Source organism: Lissotriton vulgaris, chromosome 12 (genome assembly GCF_964263255.1).
Source record: "Lissotriton vulgaris chromosome 12, aLisVul1.2, whole genome shotgun sequence".
Lineage (NCBI taxonomy): Eukaryota > Metazoa > Chordata > Amphibia > Caudata > Salamandridae > Lissotriton > Lissotriton vulgaris.
In genome coordinates, this window is record NC_141700.1 from 79,678,415 (window position 1) to 79,706,104 (window position 27,690).

At 41.5% G+C, this 27,690-nt stretch overlaps 1 protein-coding gene across 1 annotated transcript in view; it reads right to left on the bottom strand.

The window, feature by feature from the left end:
• LOC147673374 (C-type lectin domain family 4 member E-like) overlaps positions 1-27,690 on the bottom strand; it is an 81,272-nt gene that overhangs the window by 20,811 nt on the left and 32,771 nt on the right. The window contains exons 3-5 of the mRNA XM_086947232.1: positions 11,907-12,023; positions 10,568-10,690; positions 4,457-4,608 (exon numbers count right to left, since the gene is read on the bottom strand). Coding sequence (XP_086803358.1) covers positions 4,457-4,608; positions 10,568-10,690; positions 11,907-12,023 — 392 coding nt within the window. The remainder of the gene's footprint in view (positions 1-4,456; positions 4,609-10,567; positions 10,691-11,906; positions 12,024-27,690) is intronic.

Sequence of the window (27,690 nt, forward strand, 5' to 3'; positions counted from 1 at the left end):
TGGGACTTGCGTAAGTCAAACTCCTCCTGCAGCCGTCGGAAGGATTTAAGTGTGGGCCCACGCATTACATCACAGCATTGAGATCCCTATATCGTCCCATTCACGGAACCCAGCAGAGTCGCGACCGGTCGGAGGCACGTGCCCCGCCGGAGGGGGGTCTTGCACGTCAACATGCCCCACCAACCCAGGGTCCTAGAGATGCTCCTCCATATCTGTATCACTGTGCGACAGGCCGGGGGAAGGGCCCCCAGGGTAGAGTTGCTATATAGGAGATCAAGCATGGGATATACCTCCAAAGAGAGTCTCTCCACCGCGTATGCCGGGTCATTTTGCGAGTTATACCCCCAGTCATTAATGACTAGCAGCTGGGATGCCCAATAGTAGGACCGCACGTCTGCTGCTGCGATGCCCCCACAGTAAGTAGATTGGACACAGGTCGTCAGAGCCACCCGAACCGCCCCGCCGCCCCAAAGGAAGCTATTCAGGAGTGCATTCATTTGACGGAACCACGACAGCGGGATTGAATATGGGTCGTTTTGCAGTCTGTACAGCAAACGTGGCAGGGACACCATTTTAAAAATTGCGGACCTACCGTATAAGGACAGGGGAAGATGGGACCATCGCGTCGTCTCACCCCGGAGCACCGGAAGCAGAGGTGCAATGTTAAGCAACCACGCCACAGTAGGGCTTCCGGTAATGTTTACCCCGAGGTATTTAAACCCCTTATTTGCTATGACCAGTTGCGAGGCCCAGTCCTGACAGCCCTGATCCCCGCAGATAGGAAAAAGTGTCGACTTGGACGGGTTGAAGTGTAGCCGTGTTGTTTCGCCAAAAACCCGCAGAATTTGTACCACCCTTGGTCCGGTGACCCACGGGTCAGAGAAAAAGAAAAGCGCGTCATCCGCATATAGTGCAATTTTACCTGAATATTCCGGGGACCAAACCATACCCCTATAAGTCACGTCCAGGCGCACCCATGCTGCTAGCGGTTCGATCGCCAAAGGAAAAAGAGACGGGGAAAAAGGGCATCGCTGCCGTGTTCCCCTCCGAATATGGAAGGGATCTGAGCGGTACCCGGCCACTCGCACATAGGCCGTCAGGTCTGTGTATAGTAGTTTACCATGAGAAGTGATATTTAAACGTGTTTTTATACTTGTGAGAGAGAAGCTTGATCTTGTTTTGCTGGCTACACTTCTTCTGCACTGGAGTGAAACCTGCACTACGGCCTCTTGACTGAGCATTTTTAGCATAGGGACCGTTATATCCTGCTGCTTCCTATATCTGGGCCACCAGAATTATGCGATTCTGCAGCCATGGCAGTTTTCGAATAATACTTGATTTGCCAGGATTTGCCACATAATCCATTAAATGGTGTAAATTCTGCAGAATTTAAAAGAAATTGAGCTAGCTCAAATAGATCAAAACGCAGCAACACAGGTTCCCATGCAGTGGAAGGCCCTCTGCAAAGACTGACTAGTCATTGTTACGTTCCCTATTGCTTGATGTTAAAATGGTGTTAATGAGGTGAACTCATTTCCAAAACAGTGGTATTGTGTGCAAAATGACAAAATAAATAATACTATCACAAACTGTGCTGCATTATGCCACAAAAAGTGCCTTGCCACATAATGTTGTCATTCTCTGTGGCATAATTCAAGGGGCCCTGCTTATTTTGTACCTATATAACATCAAAACAATTGTCTCAAGTAATGGTTCCTTAAGGCAGTACAAGCGCTATATGTAAACCCAGCGGCTTCGGTTAGGGTGAACGCGGGGGTTACCACACAATTTGCGATAAGGAGAGGCACAAGACAGGGCTGTCCTTGCTCCCCATTGCTATTCGCAATGTATATGGATCCTTTAATCCGAAAAATAGAAGCAAGTCTCTTAATAAAACCCTTACCTACTCGGATGGGCCATTGTAAAATATTGGCATATGCCGATGATGTTGCAGTTATTACACCAGACCCAACGGAGGCTATACCCCAAGTAGAAGCGGAAGCCATGAAATTTGGAAGAATTTCAGGTTATAAACTCAACACTACTAAGACGCAGATTATTAAGAACTGCCACACCCCATGTACAGATGGGCGAGTAATTAAGTCTGGAGTATATTTGGGGGTGACCATATCGGCTGAGTTAGATACCTTAGTAGAAACAAATATAAATCCTTTAATAAATAAGGTACGAAAGGACTTAGATAGGATAGACAATTTGCACTTAACAATCCAGGGGCGGACTAATGTGATAAAAATGTTGGTTTTGCCAAAATTTTTGTATTTTTTCAGAGCTATCCCTTTACTTTTTGAGAACAACCTCTTTAAGAGAATAGAAAATATGATTAATAGGTTTATATGGTCAAAGGGGAAAACCAGGAGAGCTCTCAGGTTCATGGTTTTGCCAAGGGAAAGGGGAGGATGGGCATTGCCAGATTTAAAATTTTATTATTGGGCAGCAGTTTTTCAGAATATGCTGGGTTTGGTGGGTGGGGGAGAATATGAAGTAGGGAATGAGTTAGGTTCACTGGCAATATATGGTTTGTTATTAGGACCAGAAGTGGAAAATGCTTTGTTGAGGTTCACTGAACCCAGTTACTACAAGAGAACACGATTCAAGACACTCACTGCTGCATATACAGTATGGAAAGCTTTTACAAAAAAATTTGGGTTAGGTCGATACAATGCCTACACAAGATTGAAAGGAAATCCGAATCTATCTGAGGAAATTACCTCGGGGAGTATATTGAGAGAATGGGAACGAAAAGGACTTAGAAAGGTTGGTGATATCATGGGACAACAGGGAGTCTACCAGTTTTCGGAATTACAAACTAAATTTGCATTGGATAGAAGGCATTTTTTCAAATATCTACAAATTAGGAGTTTTTTACATGATAAGAAGGGCGGCCTGCTAGGATTTAATAAAAATGAAATTATGGAGTGATACAGGCAGGGGAGGATTGTACCATCAAGAGATTTTATGCAGAATTATTGGCTTCAAGAGAGGACGACATAGAGAAATGGTCAAGCAGGTGGAAACTTAGCTTGAACATTAGTGAGGAAACTTTTGATACTTCCTTAGAAATGGGATGCACACTGTTATGCTCAGCGCCCTTACAGGCACAGCACTATAAAACATTATTTCATTTATATCATACACCTGCAAAAATTGCTCAGTGGGGTGGCATAACGGGAATTAATTGTTTCAGGTGTGGGGATTCCGATGCAGATCTACTACATATTTTTGCAACATGCCCTCATTTACAACCATTGATAAAAAGTATTGAGGGTTTTTTTCAAAACCTAGGAATAGATCTGACTATTACAGCTTCAATTATACTCTTGGGGGTAAAAGAAGAAGGGGAGGATCAACAACAGAGTAGCTGCAGAGTTGGCGAGATATGGGAATATTTTTTGTTTATGGCTATGGCAGTATTAAGACTTACTATTGCATCGGCATGGTTGGATCCTAAAGCTCCATCATACCACCAATGGCTGGCAAAATTGCTTTCAATTTATAACTTGGAGATAGAAATCTACGCAAGAAAGGGGAAAAGGCGTAGGAAAACTGGTAACCAGATCTGGGGACCTCTTATGCGATGGAAAGAGGAGAGTCTGGATTGAAGAACGGAGTTAGACATCTTTGTTAGAAGGAATAGGATAAAAAATGCTACTAATTTTCGTTATCTATTGAATGTACAAAACATTGTATTCTTTGCCTATTTTCTTTTATTTTTCTTATTTCTTCTCTCTTTTCTTTTTTTTGTCAATATGATTAGATATTTGTAAAGTAAATGCTATTGTCGTGCCCTGTTTGTAATGTAAAATATGGGAAAAACTTGCTAATAAAAAAAATTTAAAAAAAAAAAAAAAAAAAAAAACGCAGCAACACAGCTTGCCATGCAGTGGAAGGCCCTCTGCAAAGACTGACTAGTCATTGTTACGTTCCCTATTGCTTGATGTTAAAATGTTGTTAATGAGGCGAACTCATTTCCCAAACAGTGGTATTGTGTGCAAAATGACAAAATAAATAATACTATCACAAACTGTGCTGCATTATGCCACATAAAGTGCCTTGCCACATAATGCTGTCATTCTCTGTGGCATAATTCGAGTGGCCCTGCCTATTTTGTATCTATATAACATCAAAACAATTGTCTCAAGTAATGGCTCCTTTTCATATTTTCTCTCACATAGCCTTACCTCAATCATCTCTGACCACTAATAGACATAAGGTCTTCTATTCCAACAGTGGTTGTATGTGGTCGCCACCTAGATAGACACATAGGCAGATAGAGAAACATATAGATTGATAATTGATCTATAGATTGATATTGACTGAAAAATCAATTTTGAATATAACTAAGGTTACAATGGTGCAGAATACAACACTTTGAAATACACCAGGGAAGATGCTTCATAGCAATCACATCAACGCATTCAACAAATCCGAAACTGACCTGCTCCTCCCGGTCAGCGATGATGACCAGGTCTGCTTGACTTGACTGGCAGATGGATCTGCTTATTTCCCATGACAGTGGGGTTTGAGAAAAGAAATAGCATGTTTCCTTGTGCAGCCGCCAATTTATGGGACAATCCTTGTAGAAGAACTCTGAAAGAGAAAGGACAATCAATGGAGTAGGAACACACAATGGGAACCAGCAAGAACCCTTCTGCTGGGTCAGAAATGAAGCCTCAAGGAGCTCTAAATAGGGATTCAAACCACATTCTCTTTTTGGTGGGACGTCCCTAGTGCCCTGGGTGTAAGCAAAGCAGCTTCTAAAATCATCATCCACTGGACTGAATGTATATTTTATGCAGTTCTCTCTCAAATGGGCCCACAAGTTCAGCTGCCTGTCCCTGCATAACTGGTTTTGCTTTTTAAGATTGATTCGGTGCAGAATGACATCTAACATGGCTGACGCTCACTCCTCCTATCCCCCGGCACTCAGCAAAAACAACATCAACAACTACCATGAGCTGTGCCTAACCCACGCCTCCTTAAACAAGGTCAACACAAGGCCCATCTCCACCCAACCTAAAGTTAATCAAGACAGCAGTGAAAACAGTCATCCCTTCTGGGACCTATCTTTTGAGAAAATTATAGGGTTTGGAGGAAAATAATTAACCCAATAAGTTAAAGGAATGGAACACAGAACAAATTTCATTTGGATTTCAAATCAAGGCCCTCTGTTTGAAGGCCTATGCTAAACAGAATTGATGATGCCTTTGAAATGCAGAGAAAAGGTAAAGCAAATCTTCTAATCCTATTGGACATCTCAGCCGTAGTTGATGGAGCAAATTTCTTCATTGCTCAATATACTTCTATTTCAGTACTGCAGAAACAGTTCAAAAAACGTTTCAGATGGCAACTGGAACGATTAGAGAACATTCTGACTTTCCTTGGCCTTTCATATCGACAATGCGCCGACGAACAACCTTAAGGGCTGCTTGGACTGACGACCTGCGTAACATAGATGATGAGGAGTGGCAAGAGGCACTCCAAGGTCCAAGGGAAATAGCAATACGAGTATGGTTCCAACTGGTCCAGCTCAGGATCCTGCATCACTCCTATTACTTCTCGATGCTTCTGCATATGATTGGAAAGGTACCGTTAGCTCAGTGCATCAGAGGCTGTCAGGGTGAGGGCACTTTCCTTCAGTCCCTGTGGGAATGCCCTAGGGTTATGCCGTTTTGGTGCAATGTTACAGCAACAATGGCAGGAGTAGTGGGAGCTGAGGTTCCACTAGATGCAAAGTGGCTTCTGCTTAGAATTAAGGGAGAGATGGCCTGGCCCAAATATGCAACCATTTGGTCTACGCTGGCAGCGGGAATCACAAAGTGCAACATCACCAAGAGATGGGGATTGCCGCTCCCCCCCTCAGTGACAGAGAGGGATCTGGACTGGTGTCAGAGGGCAGCAGAAACAGTGTATAATAGTAGAGGGTCTGCCAAGAAATGGGAGAAAGTGTGGGCACCATGGTGTTTGCAGGCGGTCATTGGAGAGTCATGAACCAACCAAAGGGGCCCAAGCTGACTGTAGAGGGATGATCCCTTAAATATATGTCTTCATTGAATGCATAATGTTGTCCGCTCTTCCCATTTCCATATTCACCTAAATTATGTAATCAAAATTCAACTGTGCATGCTATGACGAATATCATTGTACTGTCTCGAGCTTGTTTAATAAAAAGAGGTAATAAAAAAGACAATGCGCTAACGATACAACGATATATGTAATATTCCATTACTTATCTGTCGACTACTTTAATAAGTGCATATTCTAAAATAAAAACTGGATGTCCACTGAGCAAGTAAAGCTGAACCAGAACAAGACAGTGTTTGTATTTATCACTCTTGGCCCAAGCAGTAACACTGCAGAGGAGTTACAATTCAAAGTACTCAAATCAGGCACTTGATACTACCCTCAAAAGAGAACTCAACTTACATTCACAGATACGAATTAAGGCAACATCTCCAAACTACCAACTAAAACTCTTGTATCCAATCTGGAATTTTTATGCTTGCTAAATTTCTGAAACAGGGTGCACAAGCACACGTTATATCATGACTGGAATATGGAATATCGGTTCTTCAAGGGTTCTTCAAAAACATAGCTGTAGTACAAATAATCTCCTCAATACTAAATGGTTCAATAATACGTCAACTTTGTTCCTGTTCCTTCTCTATCTGCTCCCAAAATATAGCAGAGGTTATATCCACTTATGAGCATCTCCATCACTTGTCAAGTCCTGGAAACCAAACTAATGCCCTTGGCCTTGCTTCAGTCTAGAAAATAAATATCTTGGTGCCCTTGACAGCCAGATGCTGTTACTTCTTAGTACAAACATCTTTCAGTGGCACACACTTCATATTGGTTCTGCTGAGGGCCTGAAGAGATATTTGTATTGCACTAGCTTTATGTCAATGTCCATCTACGACATTTTTCCAACAAGTCAATGCCCATCTAGGAAATTTTTTCAACATTCTGATTTCTCTGCAGTAGTAGCTTTTTGAGGATATTCATCTTTAAGGAAGGGATTCTTAACTTACTCTATACTCAAACCCTCAAAGCATGATTCCTGTAATATCCAAAAGATATGTAATTCTTTTTTACATGATGCTGTATGTGTTCATTGGCATTCGGGGGCGCAAAGGGAGATAAGAATGATAATGGTTAAGTTGAAGACCCCTCTTTTTAATATTGCGGTACAGAGTCAAGCGCAGGTCCCTGGGGGCTATCCGATCAGTGATTTGTGATCTGTGAATACTCTGAAGGTATTCACATATAAATACACAGGGAAATCTTAGCATCCACATTTGATTTCGAGGGCATCTCTTTCAATTTGTAAATACCTGGATTCTGTGCAAAAATGTGGCCTGACTGCCATATGCTGTAAAAGCCTATACACATTTACTGTTGCTCTAATAGCACCAACTACCAGTTCTGCGGCTTTAGTGGAATCAAAATAATGTATTACTGTGTCCTGTAGAAGGCTTCATTAGTATCCTTGAATGTCCAAATTGATTTACCTTTGTTAGGCCACATGGTGCCTTTGTGATAGTGGCTAGGTTAGGAATAAATCTACCACTGTTTAGAGCTGTGAAAAATTTGTGTATTTAATTTTTGTGTAGTTCTGCAAAATCTTGAACAATTATGTGAAATTATGCGTATTTTAAATAACATGCAAATTTGTCATTTACTGAATTTGTTTTATCACAAAACGCGTTCTTCTATCTATTTTTGCTGCGAGGACACATTTTGAGCTTTAAAAAAAGCACAAAAACACTATTGTTGGGACCAACAGTTGCTCATGTTCTAGTTATTCACAATGTTCCTACACCCCTGCCCTATAATTCTCCACAAATAGAGGCCTGAATACCTGATAACGTGGCATAATGATATACTTTCAGGAATTTTGTGTAATAGGCTTAATGTAAAATGCATAAAATTAATTGAATTACCCAGTGTAAATTACATTTAATTTGAGCCTAATCTCTGTGTCTAGAAATGGGTTGTTTTGAAGCATTCTGAGGTGGCTATGCCCTCTTGATATTTGAATCCTCAGTGGAATTCTATACAAAAGTTAAGAGCTATCTTTTAAGCACTCCCATTTCTTCCTGTGCAGGAACAGTCCATACTCATTTACTCATTGAAACTCAGCTCTTAGGCACCCTTAGAGTTCCTGCACTTCTGTGGTTTACACAACGATATAATCACTGACATTTCTAACACCTTTCAATCCTGGTAGTTTCCCATTGGAGGTTCTTTAGGTTCAACTCTCAAAAGCATATTGCACTCTTTAGATCATCAAAATGCCATCTACTGTACAAGTCAAGTCCTCTAAGTTTAGGTTAAGAGGTACTTTTATGGAAACAATCAATGCGGACACCGTGGGTGTCGGACCGATCACTTTCTGTATGACTGCGCTCTTTTGAAGCATACAGAATTTTGTTTCTACCTATGAGCTGATATGAAAAGATCACAGTCCATCTACTGGTGGTACCAGCTTGAAAGCTGGGTCACTTTGCTATTTCAACGGTCTGGTGTTCTGAGACCCCAGCCCACGAATATATGTTTAAAGTGGATATTTTCGACTCCAAGTGTGTTTACGCTACTTGCAAAGTAAATGATCTCAAAGTCTTCAGTCAATTAACAGCCTAGCAATGTTCCAATACCTTTCTATGTGCAATCAAATTTAGTGTGCACTTTCTTTTCTTTATGTTAAAGAATGGTTTGAAGAGTGGTAGCAGTTGGAGACCACGATAACTGTTAGGTGCTCATGTAGGTATTTTTCCCCATGAATGTGTGCATTGGCCCTGGAGCATATTCACAGCATCCAGGCATGCTTCAGTGTTAATCCAAGCTGTTATGTGCAAGATTGGGACCATCACACCAGTCTTGGGTTGAATTATTCTCAGCTTGACTGTGTGGTGTACTAAATACCTTATGAACAATTCCTCATTTTCCATAATTGGAGACACTATTGAATCTTGGCTCACTTGTACTCTTCAGTGGTCTTGGCTCCTATTTTCTTCGTTTTCAGCCTCAGTTGACTGGCACAACAGGAGCAAAGCATACAAGGACAAAACAGTTGGCATGACCTCAATGGAGCATGTTTTGCCCTGGGCAAAAAAAACACTTGTAATGGGCCTGGGTTTCCTCTGAAGTATCCACATTTTGTGTTTCCAATGATACTTCCTGGCTTTCCATTAAATTGAGGTCTTAGAGGGTCTCTTCTATCTAGCGTGACCGTGTTAACATTAATTCAGTGTATTAACATTTGTTGGGGTGTGTAATGTCAACGTCAATTGTTTGTCTCAACTTTCCATTCAGACTACTTACAAAAAAAGATGAATACAGTACATGCATTGTTAAGGCAGTGGCAACAGTGAGGTTTGTCATGGAATGTGTGTGTCAAAAGAGTGGTGTGAAGAGGTTTGGGACAGGATAGGGTCTTCAGTCAAGCTTCTAAGTTCATTGTGGATGTGTGACCAGAGAAAAATGCTTGCAGCCTGAAATACAGCTGTTTGTACTGGTGGCAGTTGCACTGTCCCTGTAGTTTGGGGTTTGGGATACTCTAAAGGCATGCCTCCAGCGGATGTGAGAGTCTTTCTGTTATAAAGAGCACACAGACAGTGGTTGATATAAGAATACATCTGGTTGGCGCTGGATTTACTCTGGGTCATTCTTCTGCATCAACAGATAGCTCTGCATTAAGACTTTACTGTAGATGTCATTAATGAACAAATCCAAACAAGGAGGACAGAATTCAGCCATTTCCCAAACTTGCCATTAATGGGAAACGTTGGCCAGTCCAGCACATACCAAAACTACACTAGCTTGAGTCACCCATATCTACAATAGATTTGAGTTTAGCTGTACGGCCTCTATTTTTTCATCTCCGAAGAGGTGCAGTGCAGCGCGGATCTGACTTAGAGTCCCTAAAGCGTGGAGTATTTTCCAAGATTCTGTCACTATGAACATGTCTTATAACAAATCAAGGCTAACTACAATTGACATTGCTGCGCTGGAGTGACATGCAGCATCATCCTTTAGGTAGCTCGACACCATTTTGTGGCCGTATAGATACGGTTAAAATATTGACTTACACATATATCACAATCATAATGCCGACTTCCAACATCCCATCTCAGAAGAGTTAATATAAGAAGATGTACACTTAAATTTAACATATTTTTAGAGTCAATGTTATGTCCCAACACTTATAATTTAATGTTTGTTAATGTGACATACAGCCACTGTAGGGAAGTTCCAGTTGATTTGGCATCATGGGAACATGTTTGTAATATTATTAGCAGTATTGTTTTTATTGGTCTATTCATCTAGTGGAATATTGTTTGTTTGTTTTGCTGATTTTATGTAATTCAATTCCAAATGCTCACTTGCCTCAACTGAAACCACTATAACTAATAGTAGCTGGTATCCTGTCGTAACCATTAGGGTAGGCCTTGGTTGCGATGTACAACGTTGGAATGATATGGGATATTTTGCAGCAAAATGTAATAAATTCAAGTGAAAGCCTGGTATGAGTAGGAGGAATACTCACGACTACAATTGTGAGCAGAAGATCTGTTTTTGCACCCAATGTACTCCAGCACCTTGGTGTGATTGTTTTGTAATTGTGCCATCTGATGTTCCAACTCTGGAAGCCTTGAGGATGCCTTGAGGTCTACAAAGAATGAAAGTCATACTGTAATCTATGGATGATTCTTGGACCATGTCTTATTTAAACAAAATCACAGTATCAGTACACTCCTGAAAAACTAAGGGGTCGATTAGTATGGCGGACGGACAAAGTCAGTCCGCCATCCTGTCGGGGGCCGATACCGTCCGCCACAAGGGCGGAGGACCCGTGCACCCAATTAGGATGCACCCGCCACAGTGGCGGGTGCATCCCGCATTTTTAACATTGCGGCGGACGGTGCTTAAAGCACCGGCTGCCGCAATGTGAAAAATGCTTGTTGTGCGTTTCACAGCACAACATGACCGGCGCTGCGCGGTGCCTGCCATGTTGTGCTGTGAAACGCAGGGGGATACCCCCCAAGTGCACCCTCCAACCCCTCTTCACCAACGGACCCCCAAAGGAGGAACCGTATGCCTTTTTGTGGCGGCATTGCCGCCACGGAAAGGCATTCCTCCCAGGCAATCCTAATATGGCTGGCGGTGTCTGATAGACACCGCCACCATATAAGGCCTTTTTCGCTGTGGTCGCAAGGCGACCGTGGCGGAAAAGTGGCAGACGGTCTTCCCCTCCGCCACGATCCCCTCCACCATTGTAATATGGTGGGGGAAGAAAGGTGGCGGATGGGCAAGGATGGCGGACGGATTGCCACCGCCTGCATGGCGGTGGCGATCCGTCCGCCATCCTAATGGACCCCTTAATTTGCACAGAAAATTTGAATCTGTGAATAACCGTGCCATTTTGCCAATTTATTTCCACTAACAACATCCTACATCACAAATCCGCTTTCTGAAACAGGTAACGTGGGAAATACATTGCTCCAACGCCTCATTAAATAAAAGTACTTTATTTGAAATATGAACAATGGACATTTCTAACTCAAAATAAAGTTAAAAAGAGTTGAAGTCTCCTGTACCACTCCATAATTGATTCAAACCTGAAGGGATTTGGGGATATAAAGAGAATTCATAATGGGAATCTTCTAACTTTACCAGATGTAAAATGTTTAGGTGAGGTGGAATTGTTCACTTGAATATAAGGAGGCACATTTGTATTGGGGAAAGGAGACAGTTGAACCTCTCGATGGTATGACCATGATTTAGAAATAACTTACGTCATGCGTCAAAAAATACCTTTCCGATGATGTTGCTAGAAAAAAGGCGGACCTATTGACTGGGATGATTAGAAAACACGAGGTACTTACAGAGCGCGATCAGAGCAATCAATCCTGCCAGCAGAAGGACAATCACCAACAATAAGGCTACCAAGATCTTTGGTGACTTCTTATTCTCACCCTGAGCCTGTGAGTCTGTCCTGGCACCTTGAAACCAAAGAACGACCATTAGGTTGAATGTTTGAATGTTAAGAGGTTGTCAGTCATGTGTTTGAAAAGGTGCTCTGATTAAAGCCCTGAAACCTAATACTTTCTTATGCAGTTCATCACATTTGTCCTCTTTTTTTCAAAGTCCTCCACATTTCACCACACAAATCATCCTTTTTCAATGACTTTTCCTTTACCCCACTTTCATACACCACTACCCAATTTGTTTGAGGATGTTTGCACTTCTGGTACTTCTTAACAGACATATGACACTGTTTCAAGGACTCTAATATCATTGTACATGATCGGTTATGTTGCCTACCACTAAATCATCAATGTGAGTGTATATTTACTTTTCGTAACTGGACATCTGCTTGTCGACATTTAGCACGTAATACAGTGATTAGGCCTTTGTAGTGGGTGCTGTATTTTTGTCACGCTATATAGCGCATGCAATATAGTGCTGGTAGTATGCCTCTTTACCTCCTTACCCCTTATCCTGAGAATCAATTCACTATGGAAAACACTATACTCTATCTCTTCTGATAAAATGCAGTATTTTTTTGTTGAGAACACATAATCTTTGACTCAATTTGGATTCCAATTACTAATGCATGAGGGTTTGAGTATCCAAATCCAAGAAAACCCATCCAATTACAAATGTGTTGCAGTTTCAAATGCATTTACAATAGAGATTTGAGAAGTATCCATCCACTCAAAAAATGTAATGATTCAAATATTGATACTGTGAGAAACCGACCTATCGGGAATGTCCACTACGCCAATCCAGGCACATAAACAGGTTATACAAAATACAACCTTACCTTGCATTTATAATTTCGGGCTGTGTAATAAGGTAATTCTCAGAGAAACTGCATTTAGTTGCAGTGCTTAACAAGCGAACAATACAACAATACATTAAGGTATAAAGAACGTCAATATCCAAAGCAAACTTTAGTAAAAGGTATGTGGAGAGACATGTCACACTCAAAATCCTTGAAAAATACAAATAATGAAAGATGTCATCAGCAATAATCTATGGGAAAAGATATGCTGTGATAACCAATGAAAAATCTAAAATTTCAAGAATGAAAATGCATAGTAAGAATCAGTAAATTAAAAATCAATGGAAAACCGCTAAAAATAATATAAAATCACTATTGAAAATTAATGACAAACTATGCTACCTTTGAAAGCAATAGGAAACATAAAAAAATTAAAATTGTGAAATGTTTTTTCAATGTCTTGCTTCAAGCTTTGCTATTTCCTCCCTACTCAGTCGTAATTCCTATTCATCACAGAGTAGATCCAGGTAATGCAGGATGGCATTCCCTCACCAGATTATATCTAATTATTGCAGCAGGTGTTCACTCATCAACATGTATCTAGCTAAGCAGGGGGATTATGGTGAATTCTTTACTGAAATACATACAGTTAATATGGGAAGGCGCTCCTTCACCAGAATGAATCCAGTTGGTGGTATTCTATCACTAATTGTATGTCTTACAGTTGATTTGCATTTAATGTACTCTGGAATGACGTGCTAATCATTTTCATGTATGGTGGCTTTCACTCACCAGAACATACAATGTTTTGTGGCAGTCACATTGGACTGGTGGTTCGGCGGTCAGCAGTTGGACTTTAAAGACACAAGAACACAGTGCAGGACCCACAACCTCCAAAAGTGTGAAGGTTTTGGGTTTTAGCTGGGGCAAATGGTACCTGTGTACATTTTTGGAGTACCCAGTAGCTGGAAACACACTAGGTAGTCTGTAGGTAGAGCATTCATCCCACTGATTCTCCTCTGACACTCAGATTCTATTTCCTATGTTAGACTCACAACTGTAGCCGCGGTTTCAACTGAAAAGGGGTAAGATCAGTATCAGAATTTGGGGTGCCCGGAAGGAGAAGGTTAAGCCTGAGTCATCAGGAAAGGGAGCAAGAGAAGCAGTAGCCCCGCTTATGGAATGAAATTAAATGAACTTGTAAAGCTCAACTTCTACTCAGAGGCATTGTGACACCGCAAGCTGGAGCAAAAGCTAGTCAGCAGGAACAAGAAGATCAAAGAGAAGACAAACTTCTTAATGAATTTCCTGAATGTTTTATCATTTTCTGTAGGATCAATAGCCATGGCCAGCAAGTTTCACTATTTAGCCATGAATGAGGTGAAAAGGGATTTACCACCCCATCTTCTAAATTTAAAGTTTAAAACCACCAGCTCACTCTTGTTACTAGATCTTAGTAGACGAGGAGGGACATATACTTGAAATGTTGTTGCAATGAAACTAGGATCAGAATTATTCACTACCTTGTGAGCCAAACATTAAGAGTTAAACATGGCTCTTTTGCAGATAGGAAGCCAGTGAAGTCTGTGGAGTTCTTTGGCGACCAACTGGTTCCTAGGCAAATTGAGAAAGAGGTGAGTTGATGCTTTCTGAGCCCATTGAAGCCTAGACTGCAGTGTCTTCTTCAACCTCCAATACTAGGGATTTAAAGAATCCAAAATCCCTGAGTATAAGGCCTGCAATATTATATTTTGTGATGAGATTGGGTTAAAACAAAAGATCTTCCTTAGTGCCCTTAAAATGACAAAACAGGTTGCTATGACCTTATTCACATGGGAGGAGAAGGATAGAGGGTTGTCGAAAACCACTCCCAAATTCCAGGTGGATTTGACAGGCACTTGAGTGGCATTTACTGCTTTAGGTCCAGCAAGAATTGGACCTAAAGGTAAAAACTTCAGTCTTTTTGCCATTCACCTTAAGCCAGTTTGATTTCATTGAGCTGCTAACTGCACACATGCAGTTTATAAAATTGGCTACAACAGGTTGGATGTCAACAGAGATGGTAACAATAATCTGCATGTCATCCACGTAAGAAAGGATCTTAAGTCCAAAAGATTGAATAAAACTAGCCAGCGGGGAAACATACAAATTAAAAAGGGTGGGACACAGGAAAGATCCCTGAAATCCACCATATGAAAGCAACAAGCATTTAGAATGGAAATGATTACATGCCATAGTCTGTGTTCAGACGGACAGAAAACAATGAATAGCCTTTCCCTTAAAACAGTTTGCTCTAGGCAGGCCACTAGTACAGAGTAGGACACAGTTTCAAATGCTGCCGAGAGATACAGCAGGATCAGGGATGCAGAGCCCCGTCGATACAGCATTCCTCTCATCTCATCGGTGACAGCCACTATTGCAGACTCCCTACTTTGGCCACCTCTACAGCCCAACTGCAATATACTCAACAGGTTGTTTTGCTACTTTATTCTACACAGCACCTGATTCAGGGCTTTCTCCAACATTTTAGCAGGAAGCTGCAACAGGGATATAGACCTGTTGTTTTTAAGAACCATAGGAATGACTGAACGTTGTTTTTATAAGAGTTACCGCAGTGACCTACTTCCAGACATGAGGCAAGAAGCCAGTTTCTAAAATCGGGTTAAACATGGCAGTAAGGTGAATTGTAATAATGTCAATGAAGCACTAGACATAAATAAGGCTTCCAGAAGGTACCTAATGAACAATATTTAACAAGCTTTGCCACACTAGTGGAGCTGCAAAGTTGCACAATAGGTTTTCCACTAGCGACTGACTGCACTGATTTTTTGAAATGTCACATAAAAAGATCGTGCCATCGCCTTGGCCAGGAATGGGGGGCCCTGAACTGTCTCAACCCACTTCCTCAAAAAAGGAAGAAGCGGAATGAACAAGAAAGCCCTTAACCTGAATAAAATGGAGTGAAATGCCACCAGACAAATTACTAGTGGTTAAGACTAAATCAATAATTTCATCCCTCACTTTTTCGTATCTCCCAATTTGACGCCCTAAGTGCGTGAGGCGAGCATTTGCTGCCCAAACATGCAGCCCTTTAAAGAATGTCAATACCTCATAAAACATTAGAATGTTCGTAAAACTCTATAAATATACAGTGCACAGTCCCATCCTCCTCTTTAATTCGCTGCTCCTGACAACAAGCTAAGTATTACTCCTTGTCGTGGCTTTATTACTAACTGGTTGTTTTCTATTTATCTCTGCGCACTGTTGCTCCTGGTCAATGTATCATACCAGAATGATAATTAAATTTTCTTCCAATTTATAATCAGTTTTCAGTGTGACAAACTCTTAACATAAACTCTTAACAAAATTAACTCAGCATTTCTTATTTGAATCATCAAATTCATTTATCGATATTTTAGGAATATAATGTAAACAAATATTTAACATTTTACAGATTCAACATAATCTTTCTTGGCAGTATACAGTTGCCGTAGCCCGATGCATTTCGAGTCCCTTGGGACTCTTCCTCAGGAGCCTGTAAATGTAATCAATTCATAACATGAGCTGTATGGTTATAATGTATATAATAACAGATTCAATTGCGTAAAAACAATATGATGCGGAAGACAACAAATTAATTTGCATTATAATCTGGATACTCCAAATTGAATAAAATAACATGACCGTGAGCTGTAGAATACAAATACCACCACCACACCTCTGTGAAGGACTGTGAACCTCCTAAAAAATATATATGTATACTCACAAACAAAACCAAAGAAACACGCCCTTCCTATGAATAAAAAAATTATCTGTAAACAACTGGTAAGACATGTGCAAAGGCTCTGAACGACATGCTCCAGGGGGTTCCTGGTCTTACCTCGGCTCTCTAATCTGGACACAATCGCGTTGTTTATCTTTTACCCCAATAATCGGCCACTGCCTGTGGACAAACATGAAAACCAGCCTTAGTCATCACTCCCTCTGTGGTTTTCTAAAAAACGGGTCCAAACAATGTACTGATGCCTACCACGGCGTTCCTGCTCGTATCCCTCGTATACTCCACTCGGTTCCAGTTCAGTGTAAACACCGGATCTTCCGGTTTAAAAACGCCATACTCCTTCGAAAAACGCTCACAACATAGAAAACGGACTAGCGGAAACCATTCACTACCGCCATGTTGAATCAGTCTGATTCCGATAACTACCTTCACACTTCCAACTAATGAAACAACCCATGAATAAAACTAACCTAAAACCATGAGGAACTCATAACAAAGTAATTATCGCGAATGGTGAAGAATTATGAATACAAACTGTGCCAAGTGAACGGAATTTAGAAAATTGTGGACAAACACGAAAGTAAACAAACAAGTATGGTGTGACACAAAATTGGAAGAGATCTGTGAGAAATGCAAAAAACCCTTTTCTTTTGGAAACTGATGCATAAAAAAACATTACATAAAACAATATGACAATATGATGCATCCATAGTATATAGAATTACAATACTTATTATGAAAAGTTGCTAACCAGACCCTCAACATGTACTTCTCCTGGTGTGCAGTATCATGATTACAGAAAACAACTATAATCAATTTTTTCATTTAAACCTTTAGGTTCCTGTGTCCCTAAGAACCTAATCCAGAATATTTCTCTTTGGAGTAGGGATCTAGTGAGATCCACTCCTTCATGACATTCAGTTTTCTCCAGGACTGAAAACTGCATCTGGGAAATGTTCTGCCTGTTCTCAGACCAATGTTTGGCAAGATTGCTTTTAATGTTGACATTTCTAATAGTACTCTTATGTTCAGATATTCGTGTCTTGAGTTTCCTTTCTGTTTTGCCAACGTAAAGTTTGCCACATGGGCATTTGATGTAGTAAATCACATTCTTAGAATTACAATCACTATCATGATGTAGTTCAACAGTTTTAGCAGTCTGTGGGTGATGTAAGGTGGTCCCAACTATAACATTGTGACAGTGAACACAATTCGAGCATTGTTTCATCCCTTTATAAGTCTGCCGCCTGCTGATGGTTGGAGTCTTCAGCAACTCCTTCAAGTTTTTTGATCTTTTATACGCGAACATTGGTTTTTGCGAGAAAATACCTCCAAAGTCTGGCTCATGTTGTAGAATTTCCCAATGTCTTGTTATTATGTTTTTAATTTTTACTGAACTCGTGGAGTATTTTGACACAAAAACTTGTCTGTCCAAGGTTTTTTTTGGGTTTTTTCTCCAAAAGATTATCTCGATTGAACAGTACAATCTTCTCCTTTGCTTTCTTTAACACCACCTCTGGATAACCTCTACATACGTATTTTTTCTCTTGTAAATCCAAATGTTTTCCCAAAGTCTCAGGCTCTGAGCAAATGCGTTTTATTCTCATGTTTTGCGACATGGGCAGGTTCACTTTTAGATTCTGAGGAGGAAAACTCTGAAATAAAAGGGAGTTATTAACATCAGTTTCCTTCCGGAATACCTCAGTCTGTAATCTTCCTTGTCTTAATGTTACCAATACATCCAAGAATGAAATTTCATGATCACTGATAGTGTGTGTAAATTTTATTTGGTCCACATGTGTGTTTAGAGTCAAAAAAATTTGTTCCAACAATTCTCTGTTTCCTGACCAGAGTACAAAAATGTCATCTATAAATCTTTGGTACACGAGACTATGGTCTCGCCATTCTTCATCTGAGTAAATAAAATCAGATTCAAATTTAGCCATGTACGTGTTGGCATATGCAGGGGCCCCCGCAAATCCCATCGATGTTCCATTCTGCTGTAGAAAAAACTTAGAATCCCACTGGAAGTAGCTATGATATAAGCAGAAATGCAACAATTCTAGGATAAAAGTTTTCTCTGCTCTGATGGTTTCAAGTTCCAACAGTGCCCATTTGAATCTGATTTTATTTACTCAGATGAAGAATGGCGAGACCATAGTCTTGTGTACCAAAGATTTATAGATGACATTTTTGTACTCTGGCCAGGAAACAGAGGATTGTTGGAACAAAAAATTTTGACTCTAAACACACATGTGGACCAAATCAAATTTACACACACTATCAGTGATCATGAAATTTCATTCTTGGATGTATTGGTAACATTAAGACAAGGAAGATTACAGACTGAGGTATTCCGGAAGGAAACTGATGTTAATAACTCCCTTTTATTTCAGAGTTTTCATACTCAGAATCTAAAAGTGAACCTGCCCATGTCGCAATACATGAGAATAAAACTCATTTGCTCAGAGCCTGAGACTTTGGGAAAACATTTGGATTTACAAGAGAAAAAATACGTATGTAGAGGTTATCCAGAGGTGGTGTTAAAGAAAGCAAAGGAGAAGATTGTACTGTTCAATCGAGATAATCTTTTGGAGAAAAAACCAAAAAAAAAACCTTGGACAGACAAGTTTTTGTGTCAAAATACTCCACGAGTTCAGTAAAAATTAAAAACATAATAACAAGACATTGGGAAATTCTACAACATGAGCCAGACTTTGGAGGTATTTTCTCGCAAAAACCAATGTTCGCGTATAAAAGATCAAAAAACTTGAAGGAGTTGCTGAAGACTCCAACCATCAGCAGGCGGCAGACTTATAAAGGGATGAAACAATGCTCGAATTGTGTTCACTGTCACAATGTTATAGTTGGGACCACCTTACATCACCCACAGACTGGTAAAACTGTTGAACTACATCATGATAGTGATTGTAATTCTAAGAATGTGATTTACTACATCAAATGCCCATGTGGCAAACTTTACGTTGGCAAAACAGAAAGGAAACTCAAGACACGAATATCTGAACATAAGAGTACTATTAGAAATGTCAACATTAAAAGCAATCTTGCCAAACATTGGTCTGAGAACAGGCACAACATTTCCCAGATGCAGTTTTCAGTCCTGGAGAAAACTGAATGTCATGAAGGAGTGGATCTCACTAGATCCCTACCCCAAAGAGAAATATTCTGGATTAGGTTCTTAGGGACACAGGAACCTAAAGGTTCAAATGAAAAAATTGATTATAGTTGTTTTCTGTAATCATGATACTGCACACCAGGAGAAGTACATGTTGAGGGTCTGGTTAGCAACTTTTCATAATAAGTATTGTAATTCTATATACTATGGATGCATCATATTGTCATATTGTTTTATGTAATGTTTTTTTATGCATCAGTTTCCAAAAGAAAAGGGTTTTTTGCATTTCTCACAGATCTCTTCCAATTTTGTGTCACACCATCATTGTTTGTTTACTTTCATGTTTGTCCACAATTTTCTAAATTCCGTTCACTTAGCACAGTTTGTATTCATAATTCTTCACCATTCGCAATAATTACTTTGTTATGAGTTCCTCATGGTTTTAGGTTAGTTTTATTCATGGGTTGTTTCATTAGTTGGAAGTGTGAAGGTAGTTATCGGAATCAGACTGATTCAACATGGCGGTAGTGAATGGTTTCCGCTAGTCCGTTTTCTATGTTGTGAGCGTTTTTCGAAGGAGTATGGTGTTTTTAAACCGGAAGATCCAGTGTTTACACTGAACTGGAACTGAGTGGAGTATACGAGGGATACGAGCAGGAACGCCGTGGTAGGCATCAGTACATTGTTTGGACCCGTTTTTTAGAAAACCACAGAGGGAGTGATGACTAAGGCTGGTTTTCATGTTTGTCCACAGGCAGTGGCCGATTATTGGGGTAAAAGATAAACGACGCAATTGTGTCCAGATTAGAAAGCCGAGGTAAGACCAGGAACCCCCTGGAGCATGTCGTTCAGAGCCTTTGCACATGTCTTACCAGTTGTTTACAGATAATTTTTTTATTCATAGGAAGGGCGTGTTTCTTTGGTTTTGTTTGTGAGTATACATATATGTATTGTAAATGTATATATATGTATGTATATGTATATATATTTTTTAGGAGGTTCACAGTCCTTCACAGAGGTGTGGTGGTGGTATTTGTATTCTACAGCTCACGGTCATGTTATTTTATTCAATTTGGAGTATCCAGATTATAATGCAAATGAATTTGTTGTCTTCCGCATCATATTGTTTTTACGCAATTGAATCTGTTATTATATACATTATAACCATACAGCTCATGTTATGAATTGGTTACATTTACAGGCCCCTGAGGAAGAGTCCCAAGGGACTCGAAATGCATCGGGCTACGGCAACTGTATACTGCCAAGAAAGATTATGTTGAATCTGTAAAATGTTAAATATTTGTTTACATTATATTCCTAAAATATCGATAAATGAATTTGATGATTCAAATAAGAAATGCTGAGTTAATTTTGTTAAGAGTTTATGTTAAGAGTTTGTCACACTGAAAACTGATTATAAATTGGAAGAAAATTTAATTATCATTCTGGTATGATACATTGACCAGGAGCAACAGTGCGCAGAGGTTGAGTGGTCTATTCACTCTTAGCAGGTTGTTAAGTTCATAGGCACGGTGTGTGGACAAACATGCCACCTCCGCAGCACGCATGTGTTAAGAGAGAATCTAAACATAAAATAAGTACTAAAAAGAGGAGTGCTACTCATATTGAATTCCACATGTTTTCTATTTATACCAAGTATTCAACTTGCTTCTACCTTTTCCTATGTATCTCATTGTGTAGACTTGTCATAGAGTATTCTAACTAACAATATTTTTCCTATCAGGATTGTCCTATCAGGTTTTAAGCCCGACCAATTGATGGTGGGGCCAGGTAAGCGTTTTGTTAAGCTTCATCTATACTATTCACGTTAGAAGTTTCCAAACGTAATTTTCTTATGTCGTTTTTCAAAGTTAGAGCCCCGAGGCTCCTGTCTGCTTGTATCGGTAATTTAAGGCAGGCCGTGCCCCCGGCGAGCCTGGCTCCCGAGTGTGACAGCCTAATTCTTTCTAAATTTCAGAATTATACTAAAAAAAAAGAGAGCGAGTGAATGGACAAAATCACACTAGCGCAGAGGTCTTCAATCTGTGGGGCGCGACCCCCAGGGGGGTCGTGGAGTCCTTGGAGGGGGGTCGCAGATTCTGTCGGGGGCATGCAATTCCTGGCGTTGGGCTGATCGAGGGTGCTCATAGAGGAGGCCTAATTCACACCGAGTTGTGAAAAACATCAAAGGCTCATTAACAAGTAGAAGGTCTTTTAAAGACATGTCAAGTACTCGGGTGTGGCTGTGTGTGTGTGTCCCTGAAACTGTTTCAGCCAGGCTCAAACACACGAGCTGGGGGACGGGGAAAGTGGTTGGGGGTGGGGTCTGGGGGAGCAGGCTGTAGTGTAGCCCTTTGAGTATAATGGATGTTGCGCGCCTGGAGCTGTGGGTCCTGTGACACGTCCACCCTCCCGCCCCCAGCAGGGAGGCACAGAGATGCCCTTCCAGGGAAAGAAGGAAGACGAAGCTGAGATACTGACCCCCTCTCCACCCCCATGAGAGAGGCACAGAAAAGGTGGGAGTATGAATTATGAGTGGATGGATGGATGTAAGGATGAAGGATGGATGGATATGTGAAACGGTGGGTGGATGAATGATGGGTGGATGGATAAATGAAAGGGTGGATGGATGGATGAAAGGGTGGATGGATGGATGAAAGTGCGGATGATTGGAAGGATGAAAGGGTGGATGGATGGAAGGATGAAAGGATGGATGGAAGGATGAAAGTATGGATGAAAGGATGGATGGAAGGATGGAAGGGTAGATGAATGAAGGATGTATGGATGGATAAAAGGTTGCATGGATGAATGATGGATGGATGGATGTGTAAAAAGATGGGTGGATGAATGATGGGTGAATGGATAGATGAAAGGGTGGATGGATGAAAGATGGATGTATGGATGGAAGGATGAATGGGTGAATGGGTGAAGGATAGAGGGATGAAGGATAGATGTATGGATGAAAGGGTGGATGGATGAAGGATGGATGAATGGATGAAAGGGTAGATGGATGGAAGGATGAAAGGGTGGACGGATGAAGGATGGATGGATGAAAGGGTGGATGGATGTATGGATGGATAAAAGGTTGTATGGATGAATGATGCATGGATGTATGTGTGAAAAGGTGGGGGATGAATGATGGGTGGATGGATGAAAGGGTGGACGGCTAAAGGATGGATGGATGGAAGGATGAAAGGGTGGATGAAGGATGGATGTATGGATGGATAAAAGGTTGCATGGATGAATGATGCATGGATGGATGTGTGAAAAGGTGGGGAGATGAATGATGGGTGGATGGATGAAAGGGTGGGTGGATGGATGGATGAAAGGGTGGATGGATGAAGGATAGATGTATGGATGGGAGGATGAAAGGGTGGATGGGTGTATGGATGGATAAAAGGTTGCATGGATGAATGATGGATGGATGTGTGAAAAGGTGGGTGGATGAATGATGGGTGGATGGATGAATGATGGGTGGATGGATGAAAGGGTGGATGGGTAAAGGATGTATGTATGGATGGAAGGATGCAAGGGTGGATGGATGAAGGATGGATGTATGGATGGAAGGATGAAAGGGTGGATGGTTGAAGGATGGATGTAGGGATGGAAGGATGAAAGGATGGATGGATGTGTGAAAGTGTGGGTGGATGAATGATGGATGGATGTGACGAGGTCTAACAGGCGCATTTATGGTTGTCAAAAGTTGATGATGAGGAGTACCAGTTTCTAGAAACTTTTGTCGGAATGGGGTCCTTACGCCTAAAAAGGTTTTACAAGGGGGTCTCGGCATCAAAAAGTTTGAAGACCTCTGCACTAGCGTGATTTAAGCAAGTCGCGTCTCCTAGCAACTACCTAGGAGACGCAAGGAAAGGCTCTTTCCGGCTTAGTGACGCGGGGCATAGCAACCTGACGCCTCCTTTCGGTTCAGGCATGTTACCTTGGTGACAGCTCCCCGCTCAAGCTTGTAACGGTGCCTCCTTCGGGTCGGAAGCCTCCTCTGCAAAGGAAGTACCTTTTTCCTTGATTTTAAGAAAGTTTTATCCCGATGCCACCTAGTGGCCTCTCTCTAAAAGCGCTCATCTTATGCTGGGCATTAACATACTGGCTGTACTTTTGACAATTAAATTGCCAGCATATGAATTCTGACTATTCCAAGACTAACAAGTTTGGGAAACAATATCCCTTCTTTTATCCTTCTTTATAAACTGTAAGCCTTGAAAATGGCTATTTTATCAATATTAATTTTATTTTAGTCTGTCTATCTGATTCAATGGATTCTAACAACCCACAGCTACCTTCTAAGGAAGTGCTCATGGGGGAGAGTTTTGAGAAGTTTCTTGAGGAAGACCTTAGGTCTTCCGTTAAAGAAGCAGTGAACGCTGTGCTAACCAAGAGGAAGAGGGTGTCTCCCGTTGAAGAGATGTACTTTTCTCTCAGACGGCGAGTCCCGTACTACCTCGGAACCCCTTACAAAGGGGGAAAGTTTCCCATAAGAGGAAACACTTAGAGGAAGCATCTACCTGTGCCAATGATTTTGGTAGCCATTGCACTACAATAGATAATGGTGCTCACTGCAGCACAAAAGATAAAGCCCAGCCTATCGGGGTTCAGAGAAAGGTTGCCCATAGCGGCATGGAAGAAAGCAGTAACCTTCATGGTGCAAATGATATTGGAGACAGCTTTAACTCACCATCTGAGTTTTTAGAGTATGAAGAGATGGACATGGATGAATTTATTTTTCTATCCACAAGATTGCTACGATACCCTAGAGAACCTAGACTTGGAGCAACCCTCTACTTCAACGACTATTAAAGACCCCCTAGGTGGGGAAATGTTCAATCTTACATCCATTAGGCACCCACGCAGCGCAGAATGGAGGCCCATGGACCATGTGAATAAATACTTAAATCAGTGGGTAAGGAAATCTCTGGACAGAGAAATTCGAAACTTTTTGCGCAATGAATGCCCAAGACCCTCCACTGAGGATAAGGTGTGCAACACCCCTAACCTCGATCCAGAATTGATAACCTTCCTGTTCAAGTTTGGGAAGGACAATAGAAAAGGGAGAGAAAAATATCTGAAACAGTGCCAAGACAAACTCATTGAAGTCCTTGGCCCAATAATACAGGTTCTGACATATGACAGAAGAGGCAAGGGCAAGTAATATGACAGTCAATATCGATCTACTGAGAGGCTGATCCCATTTTTTATTGGGCAATGCCAATGCTAGCCTGATTACTGAGCGACAGAAGGAAGTCCTCTTGAGAATGAATCCCAGACAGGCAGATTTATTCTCTAGGGAAGACATGGGTGATACAAAGGGACTCCTCTTCGGAGACAATTTTGTGAAATCGCTGGAGAAGTATGTTTCCACCTTTACCGCTTTTAGTAAAGCCCAGTCTAACATGTGCAGAGTCTTTGGGGGATGCTCACTTTTTGGAAGGGCTGACAGGAGGGCACTGGCTGTCAGCTGCGCTTCATACAGGTCCCTGTTCTTCCCACAAGACCAGAGAGGCCCCACTCCTTATAACAGAGGTTATCTCCAAAACTCCAATTTCTATCCCCAGAGAGGGATAAACTCACGGTTCCGTGGCAGCAGACCCAGATCTTCAAACCAAAACTAACGGTAAGCCCAACTTCCTATTCCCATACAAAGGTAGGAGTGACATTGAGACACTTTGCACACAATGAGTCAGAGACTACAGAAGATCCTTGGGTACTAGAAACAATTGTGTGCTTTAAAATTGATTTTTGGAAACATTCAATTCAACACAAAAGGCCCAGAGAGATGATTTTAGATGCAGAGAATTCAAAACGAATAGATCTAGAGATCTCCCAGATGCTGGACAAAGGAGCCTTTGTAAAGATACTTTTAACAGAGATTTCAAAGGGGTTCATAAGTTCAATTTTTGTAGTCAAAAAGAAGGACAAGGGATGGCATCCTGTCATAAACCTAAATTATCTAAACAAGTTCTTAACTTACAGGCATTTCAAGATGGAAGGGATCCATCTCTTGGGACTGGCTGGCAAAATTAGGCCTCAAAGATGCCCATTTTACAATACCCATGGACAAGGACAGCCAGAAGTACCTTTGTTTCACTTGGAAAGGAACTCTTTATCAGTTCCTCTACCTACCCTTCGGCCGGTCCTCAGTCCCTTGGTGCTTTACCTAGGTCCTTCGTCCGGTAGTAAGCTACCTCAGAGAGAGAGGTGTTTGTCTAATTGTTTACCTAGACAACATACTTATTATGTCTTACAACAAAACAGAGGTTCAATAACACTTAAATATAGAGAGGTCTATCATGATACCAACCCAGGAGTTAGAATTCCTTGAATTTCAGGTAAATGCAATTCTATCCCATTTAATTCTTCCCCACAAAAAAGTAACCAAAATAAAGAAAGAAGTGCCTGTTGTCTTATGTTATGTTATGTTATGTTATGTTATATGTGGTTTTATAACGCGCTCCGATAGTCAAGACTGTCCTGGTGCGGGGAAGAAACTGAAACAGAGTGGAAAAGGAGTATGCTATTCATGAACTTGAAAGAGGTGAGTTTTAAGCAGTTTTTTAAAATTGGTCAGATTGGGAGCATGTCTAAGAGCGTCTGGCAGGGCGTTCCACATTTGAGCTCCCTTTACCGTAAGGGATTGTCCGCCCAGGCGGACTCTTCTCAATCTGGGGACGACCACCTGCTTTTTGGAGGTAGATCGCAGCTGACGGGTCGGGAGGTAGAGTGTGAACCTTTTGGCTAGATAGGAAGGGCACGGTCCATTGAGGGCTTTGTAGACGATGACCAAAGTTTTAAAGCGCACTCGTTGTGCCACAGGAAGCCTGTGAAGATCCTTCAACTGTTTGCGAACGCTGAGTCTCCTGGGGATGTTGAAAATGAGTCTCACCGTAGCATTCTGGACTACCTGTAACTTTATGATCATATAGTCAGGCGCCCCTAAATAAAGTGCGTTTGAGTAGTCCAGACGGGAGAGTACCAGAGCCCTGGCTACCGTTTCTTTGGCCGTTTGTGGAAGGAGGGGAAAGAATTTGCGAAGAGTGGTCAGGGTTCCAAAACATGTCCCCGCCAAGCGTGAGATCTGGTCGCGGAAACATAAGTCGGCTCCGAACCAAATGCCCAGGTTCTTGGCAATCCCACTCTCTCCCGTTGGGCATGTTGATTCACAGGGCCATATAGACTCCTTAAAGTCAATGGGGAATTGGCCGTAAAGCAGGATTTCTGTTTTATCCTCGTTGCATTTGAGGCATGATTTAGCTAGCCAGGCAAATACAGAGGATAGGCATTGGCGTACTCCAGAGGTGCACAAGTTATCCTTTTTCCAGGTGAAGAGAAGCTGGGTGTCGTCGGCGTAAGCCATTATCTTGGCACCCCAGCTCTCTGCCAGCCGGATCAGAGGAGTTAAATAAATGTTAAATAAAAGGGGACTTAAGGTCGACCCCTGTGGTATGCCAGTTTCTACCCTTCTGTTAGAGGAGTGATATGGGGGTAGCCAAATCTGTTGGGTACGGTCAGATAGGAAAGACCTGATCCAATCTAAGTCCGTGCCAGAGATGCCTATGTCCTCCAGCCTAGATAAGAGCTGGAGGTGGGGCACCGTGTCGAATGCGGCAGAGAGGTCCAAAAGAATAAGGGCCGCTCTGCCGCCTCCGTCAAGGCATTCCCTAATGGCCTCAGCCATTTCCACCAATGCAGTTTCCGTACTGAAAGAGGTGCGGAACCCTGATTGGGCAGGATGGAGAGCTTCAGAGGATTCCACGAATCTCTCTAGTTGCCGGAATGCCGCCTTTTCGCAGACTTTGGCAAGGGCTGGTAGGAGTGACATGGGCCTGTAGTTGGAAGTGATCGATGGATCTGCGGTGTTTTTTTTTATCAGAGGGAGAAGTTTGGCTTGTTTCCACTTGGTGGGCACAGTTCCTGAAGTTAGAACATTCATTAACCAGGGCGGTGACCATGGGG